The 24326-nt window shown below is 35.5% G+C and overlaps 2 protein-coding genes and 1 pseudogene across 3 annotated transcripts in view; 2 read left to right on the top strand and 1 right to left on the bottom strand.

Moving 5' to 3' along the window:
* The window catches only part of IL1RAPL1 (interleukin 1 receptor accessory protein like 1), a 1227390-nt gene that overhangs the window by 519846 nt on the left and 683218 nt on the right, over positions 1–24326 (bottom strand). The window lies entirely within an intron of this gene.
* Positions 2031–24326, top strand: part of LOC120598449 (transcription factor SPT20 homolog) — a 62770-nt gene continuing 40474 nt past the window's right edge. Inside the window, exon 1 of the mRNA XM_039857241.1 lies at positions 2031–4408. Coding sequence (XP_039713175.1) covers positions 2031–4408 — 2378 coding nt within the window. The remainder of the gene's footprint in view (positions 4409–24326) is intronic.
* On the top strand, positions 19879–19997 carry LOC120598473 (uncharacterized; annotated as a pseudogene).

The raw sequence follows: 24326 nt of genomic DNA, 5'->3' as shown, positions 1-24326 counted from the left end.
AAGCAAAAAAACACCATGAATGAGGGCTTGTCTGTTATTAACTCTTTTCTTAGTTTTGGATGGGTGAATCACCAAGGGGATTCTAGAACTGGATAGTTATGTATTTGAGGATGTCCACGAGTATGTACATAGAGCAGATACTTTGAAATTCAGTAGTTTCAGAAGTGTAGGCTATATGAACAACACTTATCCCTAGCCAGAGGGGAAGTGGAATAATCACATAGGAGACATTGTAACAGTCAGCTGTCAAAGTTACTTTCCTGTCAGTACTAAGCTTATTTCTCGTGTTCTCATATGAAACAACTGTTACAAAGAATTGAAAATAACTTTATTGTATACATGATTCCCAGTTACATTATCTGCTTTTTCCTTAAAAGTCCATTATGATAATAGCATGAAAAAAAAAGAGAGAACTCTTACGGAATGGGGGAGTTTAACTCTATTATATTCAGTCTTAGCATGCAGGGTTTTCCCAAATTCATACACATAAAGAATATCATAAATATTAACTGGACATCTTTTCCTTGACTGCTTTCTTAAAGCTATAATTTATGCAGCAGCATTATAATCATTCTCACTCTCAAAATCCTTCTGTTCGCTAGTTTATAAAATACAATTCTAATTGACTACCTTGGTGGCTAACTTGCAAAAGCTATTACATTGCTTCTGGCTTCTGGTTTTCTTCTACTAATATGGATTTACTTGGAATCCAAATTATACAAAGTATTGCTGCATAATTTGACTTTGTACTTACTGATGTCATTATTTACCATTTATTATGTCTATAATGCATAAAGCACATAACATGAATAAGCCATTAGTTTGAACTGTGGCTTTGAGTATGTTAGTTTCTCATTTGTCAAATAAAAATCTACATGACATGAAAGCTTTCATCCTAAAATTCAAAAATAACATTATTGATAATATAATGATATTATACTTACCAGATGTGTTAGTGAATTATTGAGAGTTTTAACAGAAGTATTCTTTGTGTGCACATGCATGTCCTGTATGTCTACCTGTAATTTACCTTCACTAATAAAAATCTTTCAAGTGATAGTGTAAATTACTCTTCTCACCTTCTCAACACAGGCTCATCCCTTTCTCAACTATGGTCTAAGTTTCCTCACCAATATTTCTCAGAAAAATGTTACTAAGGTTATCAATAATCTCCATTTCTAGCCATCTTTTAAGGAAACTCAACTATCGCCTCCTTTGGAAATAGTTTTTCTCACTTTCTCTTGTTTAGCACTTCCTCTCCTTTATCACCTTGTCCAAAAATCTATAGATTGGATTCTCTGATTACTTATTTGCCTCTCCAGGGAAATTGTAAACTCCTCCATGGCAAGGCACTTGCCACTGGTCTTACTGTCTCAATCCTATCATATTATCTCCATCATAATTCATTCTCAAAAGTAGCTGTTTGTTGAACATACATACATTTTTATATAAAGGAGAGCACGTCGGACATATTTATATTTGTACTTTTCTATTCTTTGTTCTTCGTTTTACAAAAGTGTGGGAGCGGGTATGATACTGCATCAGTTCGTTGAAACAGTTTTTGGTGTTATCTTGTAAAACTGTATGGACCATACACGGATGCCTAGCCCAAACTGCCAGTATGAAGTGCAGGCCCAGAACAGGAGTGCTGACCTCCGGACATCACGGAGAAGATGGACGGTACAGTCTGAAAGCACCACGCAGGCGCACAGAACGCTGTGTGACCTTAGCCCTCCACGTCAACTTCCGGCCTTGCTAAGGGCAACGACGCAAGGCGAGGCCCAGCACGGAGACCGGAGACCAGAGACCGTTGTATAGATACAGGTATTTTCCAAAACTCACAAGAATTTTGTGTAGTGCTTCCTTAGGGGTGGGTTTCCTGGTGTCGATTTCGAAGTAGGGCTGGTCCCTCCAGTGTGGAATCGGGGCGTTTTACATAACTATACCTCGCTATTAAAGACAGGATAGTCACCCCGTGCATCAACGCACTTCCATTTTCTCTTCTTTTAGGGCCCTTATTTTCTCCCACGATGCAGCGAGCTTTAGAGCAAGCTTTGGATCGTGCGGACTATGTCATTGAAAGCGCCCAACAGAGACCCCCTAAAAGGAAATACTCATCTAGTGGGAGACAAACTCTCTATGAAAAGCTGTATGACATATATGTTGAAGAATGTGGGAAAGAGCCCGAGATTACGGAGGAATTAACGAGCAATGTGAACTTGTTAGAGAAGCTCATTAAGAGAGAGTCATTGCCGTGTTTAGTAGTCAACCTGTACCCAGGAAGGGAGGGCTATTCGCTGATGCTCAAGGGAAAAAATGGTTATTTGGAGACCGTTCAATTGCCTTATGAAGAAGGAGAATTACTTGAATACATGGATGCAGAAGAATTACCTCCTATTTTGGTGGATATCCTGGAAAGTGCTCCAGTTAACCTTTTTCACTGTGGGTGTGTCATAACAGAAATACGGGACTATAGGCAGTGCAGTAATACGGAAGGCCCCCGTTACCAGAGCAGGCATATTCTCTTACGTCCAACGATGCAGACGTTAGCTTGTGATGTACAGTCCATAACCAGCGATAACCAGACATGGACCCAGGATGACAAACTTTTGCTCGAGAGCCAGCTGATCTTGGCTACAGCCGAACCACTGTGTCTTGACCCCTCTATATCAGTAGCCTGCGCCGAAAACAGGCTGCTCTTTAACAGGCAAAAGATGAACACTCACCCGATGAGAAGGAACTTCAAGCGGTATTCTACAGCCTCCCTGAATCGCGAGCAGGAGCTGCCTCATCATCGTTCACTCTCTCCTGAGCTAAGAGTATGGTCTTCTTGCAAAAGAATCAGAGAAAGTCAAGCAAGTCAGCAGTATGACCTCAAAATTACCAAAGCAAATTGTGTAGATATGTGGAAACGGCGGCCCTGTGAGTTGGCGGTCCCTTCTGAAGTGGATGTGTTGAAATACGCTAAAGGGAAGAGGTCTGTCCAATGTGATGACTCACAACCAACAGTCTGGCCAGACCTCGAGCTAAGAGATGATTCTTTGTATGGATATGAAGCCGGCGATCAGTCCCAGGCAACAAAGCAGATCTTCCTGCAGTCACTTAATGATCCATTTATCTCTGGAAAAAGGCCATGTAAAACATCCAGATGCCTGAGACATATGACTCCCCACCACTCCTCCACAGATGACCATTTGAGTAGTTTCCTGCCTTGGTTAAAGACTGATACTGGAAGGGTCATCAGTTGGTCTGAGAATGTGGCCCAGAAGAACATCAAATGTCCGGTCAAGATAAGCCCCAGTCCCAGTGCCTCAGCCAGTCTGAGCCGACCTCCTGTGGAAGACACAGAACAGCCTCAGGCCATGCCAGGTCAGCCCTCAGCACTGGGGAGGGGAGTCCAGCACGCACATTCAGCCATCAAACTGCCCTTAATCTCAGGAAAGAGTTGCTTGGGCAACAGTCTCCTGCCACAGCGGGCAAGCAGCTTTTGTCGATCTCCATTTCCTGCTCTTGCTTCTAAGCCACCAAGTCTCTCCCAGAAATCCTCCTCCTCCATGGAAGTGAACCGAGTTAGCACACTTCCTGCAGCCACCCTGTCCTCTGCCAGCTCATCACTGAGAACCCCAGCCATCCAGGTCAGGTCCAGCCCTGGTGTTAGTGTCATCAAAGTGGTGGGCCCTGTTGGTGTAGCCCAGAGTGTGGTGAGAGGTTCCAACCCCTCTATAGCTGGGACCTCCGCTCCTGCGGGAGTCACGCCCAGCAGCCTGCCCTCAGGAGGCCGGCCACCAAATGCACAGCCCACTGCATCACAGGCTTCTTCTCAAGGGGGTGGTCAGTTGGTTTTAAAACCTGCTTCAAATCTCATGCCTTTAACTCTAGTCCAGCTTCCACCAGGTTCGCTCATTTTGAACACCCAGCAGCAGCCACTGCCTCAGTTGCAGCCATTGTCTAAGCCGCAGCTATTGCCTCAGCCACAGCCTCAGCCACAGCCTCAGCCACAGCCTCAGCTACAGAAGCAGCAATGGCTCTATCAGTTAATTCCACAACAACAATTTCAGCAACCTACAACTGTTCATCAACAGCCAGTGTCACAGGTTTTAAATGCACAAGTTACGACCAGTCAAGCAATGGTCTTACCTGCTCAGCAATCTGTTTTAATTAATGTCAATGGAGTAGGAAATTTTCTGCAGCCCCAGGCAACTGTGTTGTCTCAGCTTGGCTCTGCCCAGCTAAGACCTGTGCAAAGCCTTCCCCAGCAGGGCATCCTGCTTTCTCCTGTCTTCCAGCAGCAGCAGCAGCCCCAGCCTCAACCCCAGCAGATACAGTGTAGAATCTTGCAGCAACCCATGGCTGTGGCAACAGGAGCAGCCCGAACAACTCAGCCACCGCAGCAGCAGCAGCAGCAGCAGCAGCAGCAGCAGCAGCAGCAGCAGAGGGGCCAGCAGACAGCAAGCAAGTCAAAGGGTAAAATAAATAGAGGCCCACCCACCATTCCCAAATCTTGAGTCTTGCATTACTTTTTTCTCCTTAAAAAACAAAAACATGAGAGCATTGAGTCAAAGGGTTTCTTAGTTTTCACTTCATTTTTGTCTTTAATGTGTCAGTATTTTATATTGCTAGGTATACAAACTATACAGAAGCACAGCCCTATGCTTGTTAAATAAAAACAGGGAATTAATTTAATGGGAAAAAGTGAATGGACTATGACTAAAGCCACCATGAGGTCAAAATCCCAGCTTTGCAATTTACTAACCTTAAGCTTATTTCCTAACTTCAGTGAATCTACATTTCCTTATCTGCAAAATAGTAATATGTATTTATTAAGTTTATTATCAAGGTTAATGTAAATAAGATATATTAAATGTTGGAATTTAAAATACATTTAAATTAATTTTTAATTAATAAAATATTAAATACTTGAAAGAAAGAAATATACTTAAGCTGAAAATAAACTATAGTAATAATCTTAGTACGAATAGTAGTTTTGTTACATTACATAAAAGTCAGCCTTAGAATCAATGGCAAATATGCCATGGAAAATATTTTTTTGTAGTAATAAATTGTTATTTATTTATTTATTTGAACAAGGAAATTTATTTCTTTAAAAAATACACTAGTCTTTTAAAAATAAGTAAGGAAATTATTTAGATATAGATATACAGACAGATATAGATGACAGATGATATAGATATAGATAGATATAGATATAGATATAGATAGATATATAGATACACATTTAGATTTAGATTTAGATCGATAAAGATATATAGATTTTAATCCTCTATTAATAAACAGTAACCCTTTTACTCTATCTAGATGCTCCGCATGGTGAATTCTGTCTCATAAAACTGGATGCATTAGGCACTGGTAATTCATTCTTCAGTAATTGAGAGATGATTTGGATATATGACTCAATATCATTTGCCTGACAATATTCTTCAAATACATTATTCATGTGGTGCTTATTATTTTGCAAACACTTCATAATATACAAATGCACCTGCTGTCTGCCATTCATCTTGCCTTTCTATTCTGTCTCAATTATTTTGTCCCCATCAGAGAGGATAATAATCACAAGAGAGAAAAGGGACACGTCTCTTGACTTATAATGGACAAGTGCATGAAAAATGATAAGTTTAGATGAGCTGATGAAACAAATTACAACAGGGAATTATAGGAAAAAAGAATGAATAATTGTTATATGGAAATATCTTTAAATATATCTGCTAATTAAAAATGATTTCTGTAGCTTCTAAACAATATAGTTTAGGATAATATTGACTAGATCAAACCTCCCACACCAAAAAAACTTGAGTAAATTCCTACATGTGGTTAATACTTTTAAAATATTTTATATGTAAATGTAAAGATTTATATCACTCAGAAATGTCACCGTCCTGGTTTTCTAGAATTGAATATTGCTTGAAAAGAATGAGCTATTGAAAACATCGGAAAAATAATTTTGTTAAATATTTATTTTTGTTGACTTTATTTCATTGTAATGGTATTTTCTATTTGAGACATCCCCTGGAATGACTGGTAAACACCTTTCACTTAACATGTCTAAAATAGCATGACATTCATTGTTTTCCCAAGGCTATCAGAACCTTTACTGTTTGGTATTAGAATAATTCACGAAGTAATGGGATTAATTACCAAGCAATTTAAAATAATTTAAAAAACAGAAAATCTCTGTGCACCCTTATCATCCCTAACTACTTCTACTTCTACTTGTGGACTTTGAGGAATTCTCAGAGAAATTCTCAGACTTCCTTTCTTTGATTGATTAGTTATTTTATTCTTAATGGCCTGTCCCATTCCCATTTCGAGTCAGAAAGCAAACAAAGTGAAATAAAATTCTACCTTGGTGAATTATCTTGTATCAAAAATTCAAGTTCCACAGTACTACTTCCCCCATCCCTATAGTACTCATAATCCCTTCAGTATTCCTATTTAGCACACAAAACAGGCTGAAATAATCCAAAGGCATGCCAATCACTCATTTTTGTTTCATTTTTTCCCTATTTTATAAGCATCTCTTCATTCTTTTTTATTAATGTATAGTTAAAAGACAATACAATATTCTGTTAGTTTCGGGTGTACAGCATAGTGATTCAACATTTATATCCCTTATGATGTGATCACCACAAGAAGTCCAGTAACCATCTGTCACCGTACAAAGTTACTGATAATATTGACTGTTTTCCCTATGCTGTACATCACATCCCTGTGACATTTTTTTTTTTACACCTGGAGGTTTGTGCCTCTTATTCCCTTTAACCCTTTTCACCTATTCACCTATTTTCCCACGCCCCTCTCCCTTGTGGCAGCCATCCATTTGTTCTCTGTATATGAGCCTGCTTCTGTTTTATTTGTTCGTTCGTTTTTGTAACAGTAGGACCACCATCCAATTTAAGGTAATAGTATACAAAAGTTGGAGGTAGAATGAGTCTTGACTCTAGCAAATGGGTTTATGATACAGTATTCCCATCTGTGACATTTCTGACATGTCATACTACTTTGTCTTATATCCTTCCCTGCATCTGCATACTCTGCGGAATTAAGTTAAAACTATTTAGTTTGGCAAGAAGACCTTTTTTCATCTGGATTTGGCCTGTCACTCCTTCCCATCTCCTAGCACTTCTCCATTCATATCTAGGCTCTGGCAGTACTTAACTATTGATGCCTCTTGTGTGCCATGCTCTTCCTCACTTCCAAGTGTTGGTGGAGACCCTCAACCAGGAACTCCTTTCTATTCTCTGCTCATCAGTTAATACTCAGCCTAAGCCCCACCCCTCTGGAGTCTGAGTCTCTTTCCATATTATCCTCTATTACAATACATTTCAAACTATTTCACAGGGTTATTTGCAGATCAAATATGATAGCAAATATAAAGAAAAACAACAGTTGAAAATGTACATCAATATAAGTACACTTTTCAGAATTTTTGTTTATTTTTTCAAACATAGATTGTATAACTTTGCATGCATTTATAGGATATTAGTATTTTTACTGGAATGATTAAAATTTTATTATATACATGTAATTATATTTATGTATATAAATTATAAATACATGTAATGTAGATTTGTGTTCTCTAAGTTTTTGTGTTGAATATCACAATTATCTTTTAAAAACATCAAAAGAGTATTAATGAGAATTATTATTGTAAAAATAGGTTATATGAAATAATTGTACTTTTATCAGTATTTGAATATAATTTCTTTTTAGGCAGAGAAACAAATAATTATTTTATTTTAAGTTATTCTAATTTAAATAAATAATGAATAAATAATACTTGTATGTAAGAAACAAGAAATTTAAATACAGCTATTTTGTCTTCTTGGCTTTGGATCAAGAAAATATTCCTGAAGTTAAGATTCAGGTATAGGTCGTCCTGATGAGCTGTTAACAGAAAAGTTTTCTCCTGCGAAATTCCAAGGCCAAACTGAAGAACAAGATACTCTTTTTGATTTCAAGTTACTCAATTTCTAGTGCATGTATATTTCTTAAAAGTTTTGAATTCTTGGCATATACTTAATTCATGCAAATAAAACTATGTTCTCCTGTCTCTGTTTACCTGTTATTGCATCATGTGATAATGGCTTGATGGAGTCTTATTAGATTGAGGTGCTGTGTTTGGGATGACAGAACTTAAAAACTTGTGATGGGAAAATGGTGAGTTATTTAATGAGCAGGGTTTCAGTTATCAAGATGAAAAAATTCTAGTGATTTGTTGCACAACGATGTGAACATACCTAACGTTACTGAACTATACAGTTAAAAAGAAGGTGGTAAAAATTTTATGTTATTTTTTTTTGTCACAGCTAAAAAATTAAAGCAACAACAATAAAACAGATGTGGCATATAAAACACTTCATTTTCAGGGGCCTTAGGGGAACCTTAGCCACTTATGTGCTCATAGCACAGTGGTTCGGAGCCCAACCCTCTGAAGCCAGACTCTAATTTCCAAACCTGGCTCTGCCACTTACTAGTAGTGGGACCATAAGCAAGTCACTTAACTTCTCTGTGTCTCAATTTTTTCATCTGCAGGATGGATATATTTAATAAGACTTTTCACATAGTTGTTACAAGGATTAAAGAAGATAATATTTGTAAGCTGTTTAAACATTCCATAAAATAAATTCTCCAGAATAACTGAAATGGAGGGGCTATTCTCACCAAATTTAAAGGATATGTTTTAGATGATCTAACAATAGATCTGCAAACATGAAATCACTCTGGTGAGCAACAGGGACCACCTGGAAGTGGTGCTAATTCTCCAATGCAATGCATCAGCATTGATTTTTTTTTAAATGATGGGGCATTGGTTTCCTGAGGCTTTGAACACAGCAAACAAATGGTACTTTCTAATATAAGCCCCATACCCAACATGCCAACATGACACCCCCTGAATTGCAAATTAAATTGCCTCACATGACTCACTCCACATAGCTCACTTCAGTGTAGGTGGCTGTTGGATTTTATATATTTAACGACACGATGATTCTCCCTGGCAGAGGGAGAAGGCCAGTGAGCCAGCACAGTGTTTCAGAGTTGAAGAGAGCCTGTGGATACAGTTGTAGGCACCAATCAAAACCATCGGTCCTCAACCACTCACCTTAAATGTTTAACAGCAACTAAAAAGGGGTTGCCGTACCTTGCATTCATTCATTCATTCCCAGATATTTATCGAGCACCTATTACAGGACAGACTATATCAAAGCCCTAAAGACAAAGCAGTAAATGAGAGAGAATATTTTTAAAAGCTTACAGTCTAGTACATTAAGAACAAATAAATATTAACAAAGTAGAGAAAACTCTAGCTTGGCTTTCAAATCAAATTATATTTATCAAGCACAATTCACGCATTAACCTTTTTATTTTGTATATTTCAAGACTATGGCATTCAATGATAATTTTAAGAAACACTGCAATTTAGGATTTAAAATGAAAATAGCAACAGACCTCCAGATGTAGTGTTGACATAATATCACTTTTTTATCACTTGCCCTCATTTCAGCTTAATAAGCTCTCTTGGCTCTCATCTTTCAATGTTTAATCCAAAGCAATTAAACTGATATGCAAATGCAATTTCCATTGCTTTAAGAGTAACACTTAACACACAATTTCATTATAATATGCAACTAGAATGTTTGTAAAATGATCGGTTCATTTTTATTTTTAAAATATGTGCTTTCCTTGCAACGTATGCTTATAAAATCTCCATGCACACAAATTTTATTTGATAAATGCCACATATATATTTGTCTTATATACTGAACACAAAGTCAATACCATGTGATATTCCTATTTAAAAGCCTACTATTCCTTTGTTCAGTCTCTATAGAAATATTTTAGTTAATAAATTATATTGGCAAAAAGTACAAGATAAACAGAAAATAACAAAGTGTGTGTATGTGAGTGTGTGTGTGCATGTGTCAGGTAATCTGTGTTTTAGGATTTAGTTCTAAGTAGGAAATCAGAAGGTTATAGTGGAAATGTCAGATATACTATATGAGAATAGACTCAATTAGTTAAGCTTGTATGGTAGGTTAGTTGTATTAATGGTATCAGTTCTTCAGTTCTACCCATATCCATACCCTTTGACATGTAATCCCCTCTCTGAATTTGATTTGCTTAGGCCAATGGGATGCTAGAAGTCATAAAACAGTGGCTAAATCAATACTTACACATCTCTTTCTCTTTTGTTGTTCTATTGCCATTGACATGAGAACATGCCTGAGCTAGCCTCTGGAGGATGAAAGTCTCAAAGAGCTAGATTCTAGCCTCCACACCCCAGTTATTTCATCCGAGGCCCTCCTAAATCAGTCAACAAGTAGTTGACTTCTAGAGAGGAGGTCAGTTGTATTTGCTAGGTTTAGGAGACAGTACAATTTCTCATCTCTGAGAGTTATTTTTTAATCTAATCAGTTGGGAAAACACACTGTATAGGATGGTACATATCACTGTCTTAAGATTTAATAGATTTTCTATTCACCATTATAGACATATATTCAATAACACCCTTAAACAATAAGAGGTTTTAGAAAGATACTCTATTAAGGAGAAAGATGTATCAGAATTTGAGCATTTCTTCGGAAAGAAAATTATTCTCAATTAAAAGCTTTGGTCTGGTAGCTAAAGAACCATTTGATGGGTAAATTGATATTAACAAAAATCTATATTAATCTCACACATTCACACAATAAATATTTATTGAGGAAGTACTATGTGCTAGTCATTGTCCAAAGTTCTAGGATATAAAATGGATAAGCTTTTGAATCTTTATTTAAGTGTTTTACTTGGTAAACTCAAACAAAAAAATCCTTAATTCGACCAAATACTATAAACACAATGATATAAAATTTGGCATTACAAAATGTGTTTTGTCAGAAGTAAGTTAAAAATATTAAATTAAAAAAAAAACAAATATAAAAGAATGAAGTCTGTGAGCTAAAATTAATCTGGATTTAATTTTATTTAAATTTTGACTCCTATAATTATTTCCTGACTAATCTCCTTTATCTGTGACCCAAGGCTTATATGGCTAAAAACCATCTAAGTGAATCTAAAAACTTGCAGTTTTAGCATGATCCCAAGACACACAGTTGACCATTTTACAAAACCCTGAATTGTGGAAACTCTTATCTCCTGTTGGGAATGTTCAGGGATTTAGAGTCTAGGAAAGGTGAAGTAGATGGGTTCAAATCCAAGCTCCACCGTTTACTAGTTGCCTGACCTAGGTCAGCTATTTAAATTCTTTAACTTATTACTATGTGTGTGTACACACACACACACACACACACACACACACACACACACACAATTCCAGAGTTGTATTACACTGCATATGGTTTTTATTATTGGAATTATCAATAGCTCGCAGATATGTTTTTTTCCTCTGATTCTGTGGCTCCATACCAAATTTTCTTACCTATACTGAGAATATAAAATGCAAAAAGGCCAAAAGAATTTCAGCCAATTAGCATAACGGTTTACCTCACACACATTCCTTTTTATTTTGAAAATTACACCTGAATTTGCAAATTAGATTGTTTTAACACCCAAAAAGAAAGAAATAATTATTATTTGGGGTTATAGCTTTATGCCACAAGTATTTCCTGCCTGTAATCAATGGAGCACATCAAAAAGAAAAGCATCTTTAAAAAGTATAGCTGGCAAGGCTAAGTAAATTGTTAGGATACAGATGACCATTTAGAATTATATAGTCTACTTGTTACATTCTTTCTAGAACTCTTTACATGCTGTTCCCACCCCATGGGTTCTTCTCATGTCTTCAGATATAAGACATATATATCTTATATATTATATATATTATTATATATATAATAGTACTTAATTATATGTATATAATGTATATAATTATATGTATATAATTAAATACAATTATTATTGATTAATGATGGTTTTCTAAATCCCAAGCTCTGCACAATCAATAAAGTTATCATCATCATCATTATCACTTATCTTTCAAAGAAGTGTGGCACTAGTCTTAATCTGGCTTAAATTCATGCTAGCCTAATAAAATGAGTTGGGAAGTTCCCCACCCCCCTTTATTTCTAAAACTTATAATAAAACATTAGTTTTCTTTTTCTGAAAAAAAAAAAAAGAGTATGGCACTGTAGAAAAATTAATAGATTATCACTTAGAAACACTGAGGTTGAGCGCCATCTGTATCAGTGTACTGGTTGCTTTGGCAAGTCTTTGCACTCCAGAGCCTCTTCGTCCTAGTACGTAAAAAGTAAGTAACATTATCTGACCTAACTCACTGGTTTAGTACGAGGATTACAGCTAAAATGCACATGAAAGTAAATAAATGTGTAAGACTTTCAAAAACAATAAAGTTATGTTACTAATTTTCTATGAGTCTCAATTTCACCTGTAAAATAGCAATAATTTCTACCTCATAGGATTTTCTGAGGATTCAATGAGAAAATATATGCAAAACACTATAATGCCAGAGACAGAGGAGTAGCTCAATAAATGATTGATCTAAGCAATTTCAAACATTTAAAACAACTTAGAAATTTAGAAAAAAAGAATTATTTATATACATTATGTATACATTTTTTCACATATTATAATCCATAATAAAATCAAATCGTATACCCTCTTTCATTTCTGGTACATCAAACTGTTCCAAGTGAGAAAGAAAAGCAGGGAAAGAATCTAATGTGAAAATAACACAGTAAGATTCATGCTTTCTCTGATTCTCCCTATTATCTTCAGATAAAAAAAAAAATTATAAAGTATCAGATGTCTTATTATTATCTTTCCACACCTCTATTGTTTCTGAGTATTGGTATGATGAGTAAATGTACCAAGAACATCCTTTTGAGGTCAAAAGATCCTTTGTTATAGTCCATATCTGATCTTTAGTTCTAAGAGAAGATTATGAACCAGTCTTGATTTATGCAGTCCATAGTCAAATGTTCATTTATTGACTTTAAAAAAATATATATCTGAATACAAGATAGAATTCCCCAAGATTAACACAGGTTCCTGTGCCTCTAGTTCTCGATCATTCCTTCCTGTCTTACCTCTAATCAGCTTATATCTCATAACCCCTTCCTGCTTTGGTCAATCATTTCAATGTTCTCTTTCTAACCATGAGTTTCTCACTACATCTTTTTATTTTATCCAATCTGCCAAGTCCTCACTTTTTCTCCAAAAGTCATGCATTCATTTTTAAATCACACAGTCAAATCATCCAGAGGTTTTCTTAAAGATTATTTTCTGTAGAATCCCTTTCACATTAATGAAAACAACTATTTCAAGGTGTTTGAGGTTGATATACATTGTCTGAAGGAAAAAAAAAAAGTTGAAATGGAGATTAGAAATAAAGCTGCCAGTAGCAAGAAAGTAAGGTCAGAGAATGAGAATTATGTCCAAGAAATCTGAAATGTTAAACAGAAAATGTGGTTGAGAAAATTCTTATATAAGAAACAGTGAGGAAGTTGGAATTCTAGTAATATCGCAAGATAAGTTATTTGGACCAAGTCTCCCAATGAAAATAAGTAAAACAACTTGATTTTTTTCCCCAAAATCAAATAGTTCACAAGATTCCTAGGCCAAAATCTAAGTAAAACCAGATTCAAAGAGTAAAGCAGCCCACTGAAGACAGTTTCCTGAGAGCATTTACTGGACCTAATAATCCCAGTTGTCATAACCTAGGTTTAATGGGGGCATAGATCCAGTAAATCTAAGGGTTACATCCACAAGAAAATGATGAAACATAACTCGACGTGAACCCTCCCTAACCCTTACACGTCCTTAAGGCAGATTTACAGCACAACTTAGAAAGTCTCAAAAAACCTCAAGCTATGAATTTCATTTAATTGACAGTGATCCCAGAGTGATCATACCTTAGGTACCTGCCACAACAAATGGAAATCCTTTCTAGAAGATCTCCCCTTCACCCTAGGGCTCACAGAATTCCCCAAAATAATATTTCAAGCAAAATGATCAGGTTAAAAAAATGAAAACAAAAACAAAAACGAATCACAAAAGGATAAGGTGCCTTGAGAAAGAATCATGAGAAAGAACAGAGAACAGCTCTCTCTCTACTCTCTATAGTGAAACTATAGAAATTAGCTTTATCAATCAGCGACTTTAAAACAAAGAAATAAAAGACAAGCATAAAGCATATAAATATTTTTAAATCACAAAAATTACCTAATTTGAAATAGATAATTCTTAGAACTTCCAGAAAAGAAAAAAATATATATATAATAAAATTAAAAACATGAGGAACAGGTTTAATACCACATTAAATATAGCTGTTGAGAGCACAGAAATAAAGCATACAGTAGTGAGGAAGTGGGCAGTCAATGAAAGAGGGGAGTGCCCGCAATCTCCCCTAAACCCTTCTTTACTCAGGGTGAGCCATGACAAACGGGAATATTCTTTATAAATAGGGATGTATCTTGAGGGTCACAGATAATAGTAAGTTAGCTTTGGTAAGAGCACAAATGTAATGACACCAAGGCCACAGATCTCTAGATTGCATTACTGGCCTTGATTATCCTTAAAACGAATGTTTTGCTGCCTATATAATGGAGAGGAAGAAAATCCACTTTTAGAATAAAAGCAGAATGTTCACCATATATGTTAGAGGTTTCTTCTCAAGAATTTAATTATACAATTCTTTTCAATATGGAATTTAATGCAAAAAGCAAAAAAAAAAAGCTATATTTTTATACTGTAACTAGACTTTCAGAGAAAAATAACAACCGAGCACTAATTATACACCAAACAAGGTACTAAGTGTTTTATGTAAATCTTCTCAACCCTCAGCAATATCCTAAAAAGAACTCATTAACAATCTCTTTGACACTTAAGGAGATAGATTAAGAGAGGAGAAATAAACTGTAAATAATATAACAGGATTCGAACTCAGGTCTGCTGAGCCCAAGCTCTTAACACCAAAAATAGTGTTATTTTATATAAATAAATTCAGATTAAAACAGCAGTGTCATCTAATTTAAAAAAAAAAAAACACGCTTTTTATATCTATACTACTTCAATGAAATTCCCCTCAAATTCCTTCCCAGACCTTTGACAATTTATTCTCAAACTGGAAGAACACTGCTAGGGTAAAGGACTCTATCCAAAACATAAGTTTGTCAGCGCCGAGCTGATCGAGCAGGGAAGGTTTCAGTGGTGAGACGCCTAGTTGGAAGAATGCACGAGGGGCTGACATAAGAATGAAACGGCAAGCACCAACTTTATTGTGGGGAGCGTGCTTCTATTTCGGGGAACACTCTTCTGCTTCTGCTCTTCTGCTCACCACAGGACTGCATGGGCCCCACACACATCAGAGTACAACAGAGGCATTCAGCCACGCATGCGTGATACAATAAGCTGAATAATGTTTACATATTTTAGGCACAGGTGCCCTAGTACACTGATGTAACATTCTAAATTCAGGGTCCTATTCCCAGCCGCAAGCCTAGATCACAGCCAGACCTGGGTCCAGCCAGGCCTGGGACTCACAAAGTTGTTTACCATTCTACATTGTGAACAATATCTTAAATGGGTATATAGAAGGCAAGCTGATAAATTCGCTCAATTAGGATCTAAAAAATGATGCAGGTTGGTGTGATGGTCAACTATAACAAGGCAAACTAACATCAGCAAAGGAAAGAGCCTCCACATGTTTACACAGCCAGCTACACATTAACAGACATCAGTGGCAGCATCCTGACCATGAGCCAGCTGGGGGATGTATACAAACTGATTTTAGCTATAATTTTAAGTAAGAATATTTATACCAAGGGCGGGGCTAAGCTTGTCCTTTTCCATGCTAGTTAGACCCAAAGATGGTGATGTTAACTGGAAATGATGTCATATGAACCACTGTAAGAACTAGAGATATTTAGCTAATAAAAGAATACAGGAACATAACAAGGAGAGAGAGGTGACAGAGTTAGATGTGGTCCCAGGCATCTGTCCATAGGGAGACTCCAATGATTCCTGTCAAGGATTCTTAAATTCAATTTTGCATGTTAGATTTATTGAGCTTAGAACCCACTCAAGTTTTAGTCTGTATTTTCTATGCATTTATTTATACCTCAGAAAACTCTAGCAAGGATCACAGCCAGAGAAAGCATAAAGATATTATACTGTCTCTGAGCACCATTTATACTCCCTGCATTACTGGAAGAGTTGGCTAACCAGAGACATTATAGCTTTCTTAAAATATCAGAAGAGCTTTTCTAAGAACTGCAATTGCTCTAGGGTAGGGTTCCAAGATATAGATCTTGGATCAAAAGAAAGGAACTTTGGAGAGCTCAGAATAAAGACATTTCTAACTGAATGGTGCAAACAGAAATGCCTGCCTTATGGCAGAACTCAAAGTTCAAATATAAGATTGACAATCATTTGGCAGCTACGGGGAAAAGGCACGTTAAGATGAGTTCACAGGACTAAACGAGCTACAAAGGCTCCCTCCCCCAAATCCCAAATCTTTTTCTCTTTACTCTCTGCAGAACTTGCACCCTCATTTTCATATACTTGTTTGAAACAGGCATCCTCAAATTTCTTCTAGCGTCTTAAATCCATTCAGTTAAAGACTAGAATATATCATCTGCCCAATTTCCTGTTTCTATTCTGATACCACATTATCCTAGTCATCCAAGCAGGAAACCAGTCATTATGGGCCCCTCCCTTTCCTCCTCAATCAGTTGCTAAATCATGTGGATTCTGCTTTACACAATATCTCTCACACCCACCCCCTCCTTTCCAGTTCTTTCCCACAATCCTAGTCAAAGCCTTCACTATTTCTCACTTAGGCCATTTGGTAATGAGCTGTTAACTATTATCCCTCCCTCTGATCTCACCTCTGTTCTATTTATCTAATATATGACAGCCAAATCAATTTTTTTCTCAAAAGTAGGCTGGATGACACATCTCCCTCTTCAAAATTCATTACCTCCTACAGAATTAAGTACAACCCACTCACAATGGGATATGATCTAAAAGCTACATTGAACTTTTCCATTTTCTCTCACTGTGATCATAGGTGCAAGGACCTCTATTTCTGCTAAAGCTTTTGATTTGACATCCTTGGATTTTTCTATCTCTTGATCTTATGTAACATTAATCCTTTGCCTGGAGTGCCCCTAATTTTCACCTTTGTAGTCAAAACTCATTTCAAACATTACCTACTCTAAGACATCTTTATATGTGTAATTACTCTCATTTATAATCTTTTATAGCCCTTTGTTTATGTTTTCTTTAGGCCACAATTTAATCTACTTTGCATTATAAATACTAGCATACTCAGAAGAATTCACCCCATTACACTTCAAAAGCCTTCAGCAAAAGGACTGTCTGTTACTCATCATTGATGCTCTGTAGCACCTGGCACAGTGTTAAGTGTTCAGTAAGTAATTATGATAGAACAATTAATACTGCCATTATATATATACATATACATATATATATATATACACATATATATGTGTGTATATATATATGTGTATATATATACACATATATATGTGTGTGTGTATATATATATATATATATATATATTTCCCTCTTGATTTTAAGTTGGCATCTCATAAAAATCTGACAAGTAAGTATATAATCCATATACAATCATCACTGCCACTGGACAAACCTGTCAAGGTGTTATTTTCTCCTGGAAATCAACAGTGAGTGTATAATATACCCCAAAGAAAGTAATTCCCGAAATCCATCAGCTCTCTGGGTCAAGCAGATTTATCACATTTGAAAATCAACTGTCTGCTTAAAACTCCCTTCCTTGTGGACATCTTTTTGGGGGAGCTTTATTTAACAAGTACAAATATATATATATAATGCTCACTAAGCTCAGGCATTGTTCTAACTTATAAAACTCATTTAATTTTATCATGTAGTTTGATATATAAGGTTCAATTCAGGGATGATGCTAAACATATCTTTTATGATGCCTGCTTAACTACATACCATTTTAAGTGACATTTTCCCATCGAGAGCACAGACTCAAGCTCAGCTGAAGACAACCGCATCTCCTACCCTACCCCTATTCCCTCCCACCCCCAACACACACACACACACACACACACACACACACACGACACACACACACACACACACATGCACACACACACCCCTCCCTACAATGAGGACAAGTGAGTTGGAACAGTGGTAAGCACTGCAGAGGGCAGAACAACAGCTCCTTAAAGATTTCCACATCCTAATCTCCAGAATCTGTGAAGATATTACCTTACATGGCAAAAGGGACATTGTTGATGTGATTACATTAAGGATCATGAGAGGGAAAGACTAGCCAGGATTATAAAGGTGTGCCCTATCTAATCACAAGGGTCCTTATAAGAGAAAGAGGTAGGTGCTATATTAATACTGACTATACCTGGGTAAGGGTCTTGACACCAGTACAGAAGAGAGAAGAAATGGTTCTGTTCTTCTTTGGAGACCTTTTGAGGTTTAAATCAAAGAACTAGCCATAATTAACATGAAGGAATATATTTTCATGATAACCCAAATAGCCAGAAAGTAACTTTTTATTTTAGAGGTAATATTAAAGAATGCAGAGAAAAGAAATATAAAACTCTTGCTAATTACCCAAGTAATTGAGTTAATAACATTTCATAATTGTTTGACTTTTAACATGATTTAATAATTTAAAGAAACTGTCATATATATGCATATGCACATATTCATATATACATTAAATTCTACTATATGCATTCACAAAATAAATCCTAGGTAGATTATACATTAAAATACTTTAAAAAAATCTAGAAATGTACCAGAGTTTAGATTCTGATCCGAGATAAGGAAGGCTGGAAGACTTTCTAAAATAACACACAGCATGGGGGAAAACGAGAAAAGATTGATATATGTATGTAACTTGTAAAATTAAAAAAAAATTAATAATCTAAGTTAAAAAAAGATAACACTCAAATATCCTCAATGTATAAAATCTACAAAGGATTAAAAAGAACAAGTTACAAAGTATCTATGAATCAATGAGAAAATAAAATAAATCAATATAAAATGGTCAAAGGCTATGGATAGACATTTCAAAGAGCAGAAAGATAAAATAGCCAATAAGTGTATGAAAACTTGAACTCACTAGAAATCAGAGAAATGCATATTAAAATAACACATTGATAGCATTTTCTCTTTTCAGTGCTTCTAAAAGATAGGAGTCCTTATAAACTTATATTCTGCTAGCAGGAAAATAAATTGGCACCGACATTTGGAGGGCAATTTCGCAGTATCTGTTAAAATTAACGACGCCTGTACCCTATGACTATCAGTTCCACTTCTTACTATCTATCTCAGAGAAATACTTGTTTATGTGCACAATGAGGCATAATCATGGATTATAACTGAAGCTTCGTTTGTAATGTTGTAACATTTGAACAATCCGAAATATCTACTAATAGGAAAATGGTTTAATAACATTTTTGTATAGTCTAACTATGGCATATTCTTCATCAATTAAAAAGAATGAGGTAAGCCTATAAGTGCTGACATAGGGAAACCTTCAAGATGTATGAAAATGATCTGCAAAGTAATTTACATTTTAGTAAAAATGTATGTGATTGTTTGTACTCTAGTCTTAAAACATGGTTACCGCTGCAGAAGTTAAAGAGTAGAGTACTGGCTAAGGAAAACTAAGAAGTTCTGTGTATATTTTATTTTTTATTATTTTTAATAGGAATGAATTTGTGTGTTTTACTTGTCTAATTAAAAACGCATAAATATTAAAAGTACTATTTTAAGAAAGGGAAATGAATCAAGGCAAATGTCTATGTATAATGAATAGCTAGATGAATAAATAGATACATGGGGCTTTTAAAATGTTCCTTTCCTGTCTATGGCCATGCTACCCTGAACGAGCCAGATCCAGTCTGATCTCGGAAGCTAAGCAGGGTCAGGCCTGGTTAGTACTTGGATGGGAGGTCATCTAGGAAGACCAGGTACTGTAGGCATAAAACAAAAAAATAAGGGACTGTAAGCTGACAAGTTCCTTGCAATCTGTGCGGTCAACCAAGGGTTGCCTCGACTAAAAGAAATAAAATAAAAAAATAAAAATAAAATTTCCCTTTCCTGTGAACATAAAATATTTCATGTTTATAATGATAAAACTTGATTAGGCAGAAGCAAATATGGACTTCAGTGTGGAAAAAAAGCCACTGAAAATAATTAATTTTATTGTTTTTAAATTTCAAAGATATATAATCTTCTCTTCCTATTTATTCTTATTAATTTTCATTAAATTACATTTCTAGTTGAAATGACATGACCAAGTCAACCACAAAAGACTAAGTGAAATCCCAGATCAGTGCAACTTTTTGAGCGGATTTACAACTTGCATTTGGAACAACAGAAAATAATGCATGTTACTAAATAATGAAAATAAAGTTATAAAAATGAAACATTTTCATATGCATGGCAAAGCTTTCAAAATACCTTCATGCAAAGCGTGCTAATAAATGTGAAATTTCATACTGTACTCGGCATCCTGTTCATTTGCATTAACCTACTTTTGAAGTGTCCCTAATGCAGAATTTTCTCCCTTGTTCTCCTACCTACACTGCAGTGTGTGTGTGTGTGTGTGTGTGTGTGTGTGTGTGTGTGTGTGTGTGTATGTACCAACTGTAAGTGGTGAATGAAAACTTAATTAAAAAAGAGTTTCTCACTGATGTTCGTTGGGAAAGTTTAGTGCTTAATTCAATGAATTTTATACACACAGACACATATACATATATGGGTTTTCTGATGTAAAACAGTACAAATCAATTTTTCCTCATAGAGTATCATGAGGTTGGCTTTCTCCTCCTGAAATTCATTGTGGAATGTTTTCCACCATACCTCTTTCAGAAAATGGTATTTCAAACTTTCAAGAAATTAGGCATTTAATAAAATCAATTAGATATTTCATTTCTTGAGTTTCTACTATGTGCTTAGTTCTATGGCATAATAGTAAGCACAAATATAGAATGTAGCCTCAGTTTTCTACAGGTTCTTTGGAAGCAAATGAAAATATTTACCTTAGTCCCAAGGAAAGGAGGATGCTTGGGCTAAAACAAAAAAGAGGGAACCAGTTGATTCATACCACTTATCTGTCCCTATCCTATTTACTCATAGGCTCACCGGAAAAAATATAGAAAATAAATAGAAGAAAGCGAAAATTACATAAAATTCTACCATGGGAGAAGACCATTATGAATAATTTGGCTATTTATTTTCTGTATTTTTCCAATGAGTTTATACTTTCTTTTAACAGAGGAAAAAAAGTTAAAGCTGTTTTTATTTTTAATGATAAATATAGGAGAGAAATCAACAAGTATATTATTTTGATTACTCAATTAATTAACACTTGTTGGCAGACAGTTTAAGAATTGTCATCTCCAGCAGGCACTGATGAGAGAGACCTCCTAAAGTAATGATGCCGAGCTGTCTAAGGGAGGTTTTCAGTATTAATCTGTTTGAAATTCTATTCCAGAAAATAAAAGGACTTCATTCTGTGTTAATTTTAAGACCTGTGACCCAGTTATGGTACCTTATTATCCTGTTTCTTTGACACTGTACAGTCAGTCCACTTGCTTTGTGCTTCTTTTAATGATGTTTACTTGAACTTAAAGAGAAATGTATTATTACCATCATTATTTTAAGCTGCATGTTAGCATAATTAGACAATTCAGGTGATACTAGCCTATATTCTAACTCATGTTTACAATTTAAAAACTGATGTATAATTAGAAAATAGACCAAATTAGCCTTCATACTGTGATGTGTGTCTGCCTTTTTCCACATCTTCCTCTGCTACCATCCATCCTTTGTTGTGACTAAGGAAGGTGAAGGCAAAGCTTCCCAACTGCATTACTAATGGCCAGATGCAAATGTACTTGAGTGATTCATCCTCAAAAAAAGTTCTGTTCTTGACCTCTCCATTTTATTCTGTGTTCTTGCTTTCCATAGTTTCAGTTACTCATGTTCAACCATGATCTGAAAATATTAAATGGAAAATTCCAGAAATAAACAATTCATCAGTTTTAAATTTTATGCCATTCTGAGTAGTGTGATGATTTATCACACTGTCCAGCTCTGTCCCACCTGGAATGTGAACCATCCCTTTGTGCAGTGTATCCCCGCTGTAAACACTACTCGCCCATTAGTCATTTAGTAACTGTCGTGGTTATCAGATCGACTGTTCAGTATCTCAGTGCTTGTGTCCAGGTAACACTTATTTTATTTAATAATGGCTCCAAAGTGCAAGAGTAGTGAGGCTGGCAATTCAAATATACCAAAGAGAATCCATAAAGTTTATATATGTATAGGGAAAAAAATAGTATATAGGGTTCAACACTACCTGCAAGTTCAGGCATCCACTGGGGCTCTTGGACCTTGAAAAAATCTGACACTATTGCTTTATGTTTAGAGATATACTTATTATTTACTTGTTTTCCCTACTGGAATCTAAGATTAATCAGGGCAAAAGCCATATTTTTAAAGTTCGCTATTTAATCTCTGATGCCTAGCTAAGTCCAGAAACATAGCAGGTTCTCAATAAATGCGTTTAAATGAATGACTTATTCTGGTCTTCAAGTTTAAGCTTCTATCACTTTCCTGTATTAGAAAGTTTAACCTGAAGCCACTATAAAAAAAAAAAAATTCTAGCAATCAGGTGCAACAGTACACATATTTCCATTTCCTTTTAAAAGATTTTTGAGCTTCTTTTCACTCCTAAAATTTTTCTCAATGCATTCACTGTTTTCATTTGAATATTAGCATATTCCATGTTCCAGTCCCCTCATTTGTCCTCCACTTCATTAATTTATCTTATTCATATAATTAAAAATTTTCTTCCTACCAAAATAACATTTTCTCCCATCACTCCAACTAAACTTTGCTTCTCAGAACCACCCCTGTATTGTTATATTGATATTTTTAAGTATATTAGTTGCTCATTTCCCTTTCACATGAAAGAAGTCCAGATTACAGATATGGTATGCCAGCTCCTTCCAGCTTTTTATTCTATTATCCTTATGTTATATGCCTTAGACCTAGAGCTCTCACCATAGTAACTGTTTCAGGAAGAAAGATGGGAAAAGGCTAAGAGTTAAATGAGTGCTTTCCCCCTGAACCAGTTCCTTGTAAGGAAATTGTCTGAAAACCCTATCCAGGAATTCTGAGAACTCACTGAGTGAAACCAGTGAGGAGAGAAGAGGAATGTAGTTTTCGTTTAAGCTGGGCACACTGCTATCCCAACTAAAATGAGGTTTATGACATAAAAAGAAATGAAGTACTGATAAATGCTAAAGCGTGAATGAACCTCGAAAACATCATGCTGAGTGAAAGAAGACAGACGCAAAATGTCACATAGCGTATGAATCAGTTTATATTAAATATCAAGAAATGGTAACTCTATAGAGACAGAAATCAGATTAGCAGTTGTTGGGAGCTGGGGAGAGGGTAAATGGGGATCAATAGCTTAACAGGTATGGCCGAGGCTTCCTTTTGGAAATGTCTGAAATGGTTTGGCACTAGCTAGAGGTGGTGGTTGCACGAAATTGTTAATGTGCTAAATGACGCTAAATTTTTCATTTTAAAACGGTTAATTTTATGTTATGTGAATTTCACCTCAATAAACTTTTTTAAAAGTAGGTTTTCATTGGTAAGGAAGAAGGTAACAAAGAATATTATGTGGGCAACCAGTAGACTCTGCTATTGCATCTATTTTTGTTTGGCAATTATTTATTTAGCACCTACTATGTGAAGGATGGCGGATAAAGTTACAGTACTGAAAGTGATTGACAAGTTTCTGGCCTTATAAGGGGCCCATAAATATGTGATGAGAGAAACATTAACAAATCTCAATTGAAGACATCCTACAAATTATCTGATCAGTAGAAAGTCTTCAAAACTGTCGAGGTCCTCAAAAACAAGAAAAAGCTGATAAACTGTCACAACCAAGAAGAGCCTAAGATATGATAGTTAAATGTAATGTGGTATCCTGAATGGAATTTTGGAAGAAGAAAAGGACATTAAGGGAAAACTTAGGACATCTGAATGAAGTATTGACTTCAGTTAATAATAATATATCGGTATTGGCTTATTGTGACAAATACACCACAATATAAATAGTTAATAATAGGGGAAACTGGATGTAGGGTACACAGGAACTCTCTGAACTAACTTTGTAATAATTCTGCATATCTAAAACACTTATAAAATAATTATTTTTTAATTTTATTTTATTATTTTACTTTTATTATGGTGACATTGGTTAACGAAATCCAGAATTTTATTTTCAT

Source organism: Pteropus medius, unplaced genomic scaffold (genome assembly GCF_902729225.1).
Source record: "Pteropus medius unplaced genomic scaffold, Ma_sr-lr_union100, whole genome shotgun sequence".
In the NCBI taxonomy this organism is placed as follows: domain Eukaryota; kingdom Metazoa; phylum Chordata; class Mammalia; order Chiroptera; family Pteropodidae; genus Pteropus; species Pteropus medius.
Note: the sequence above shows the minus strand (reverse complement) of the source record. Positions and strands in the feature narration are given on the sequence as shown.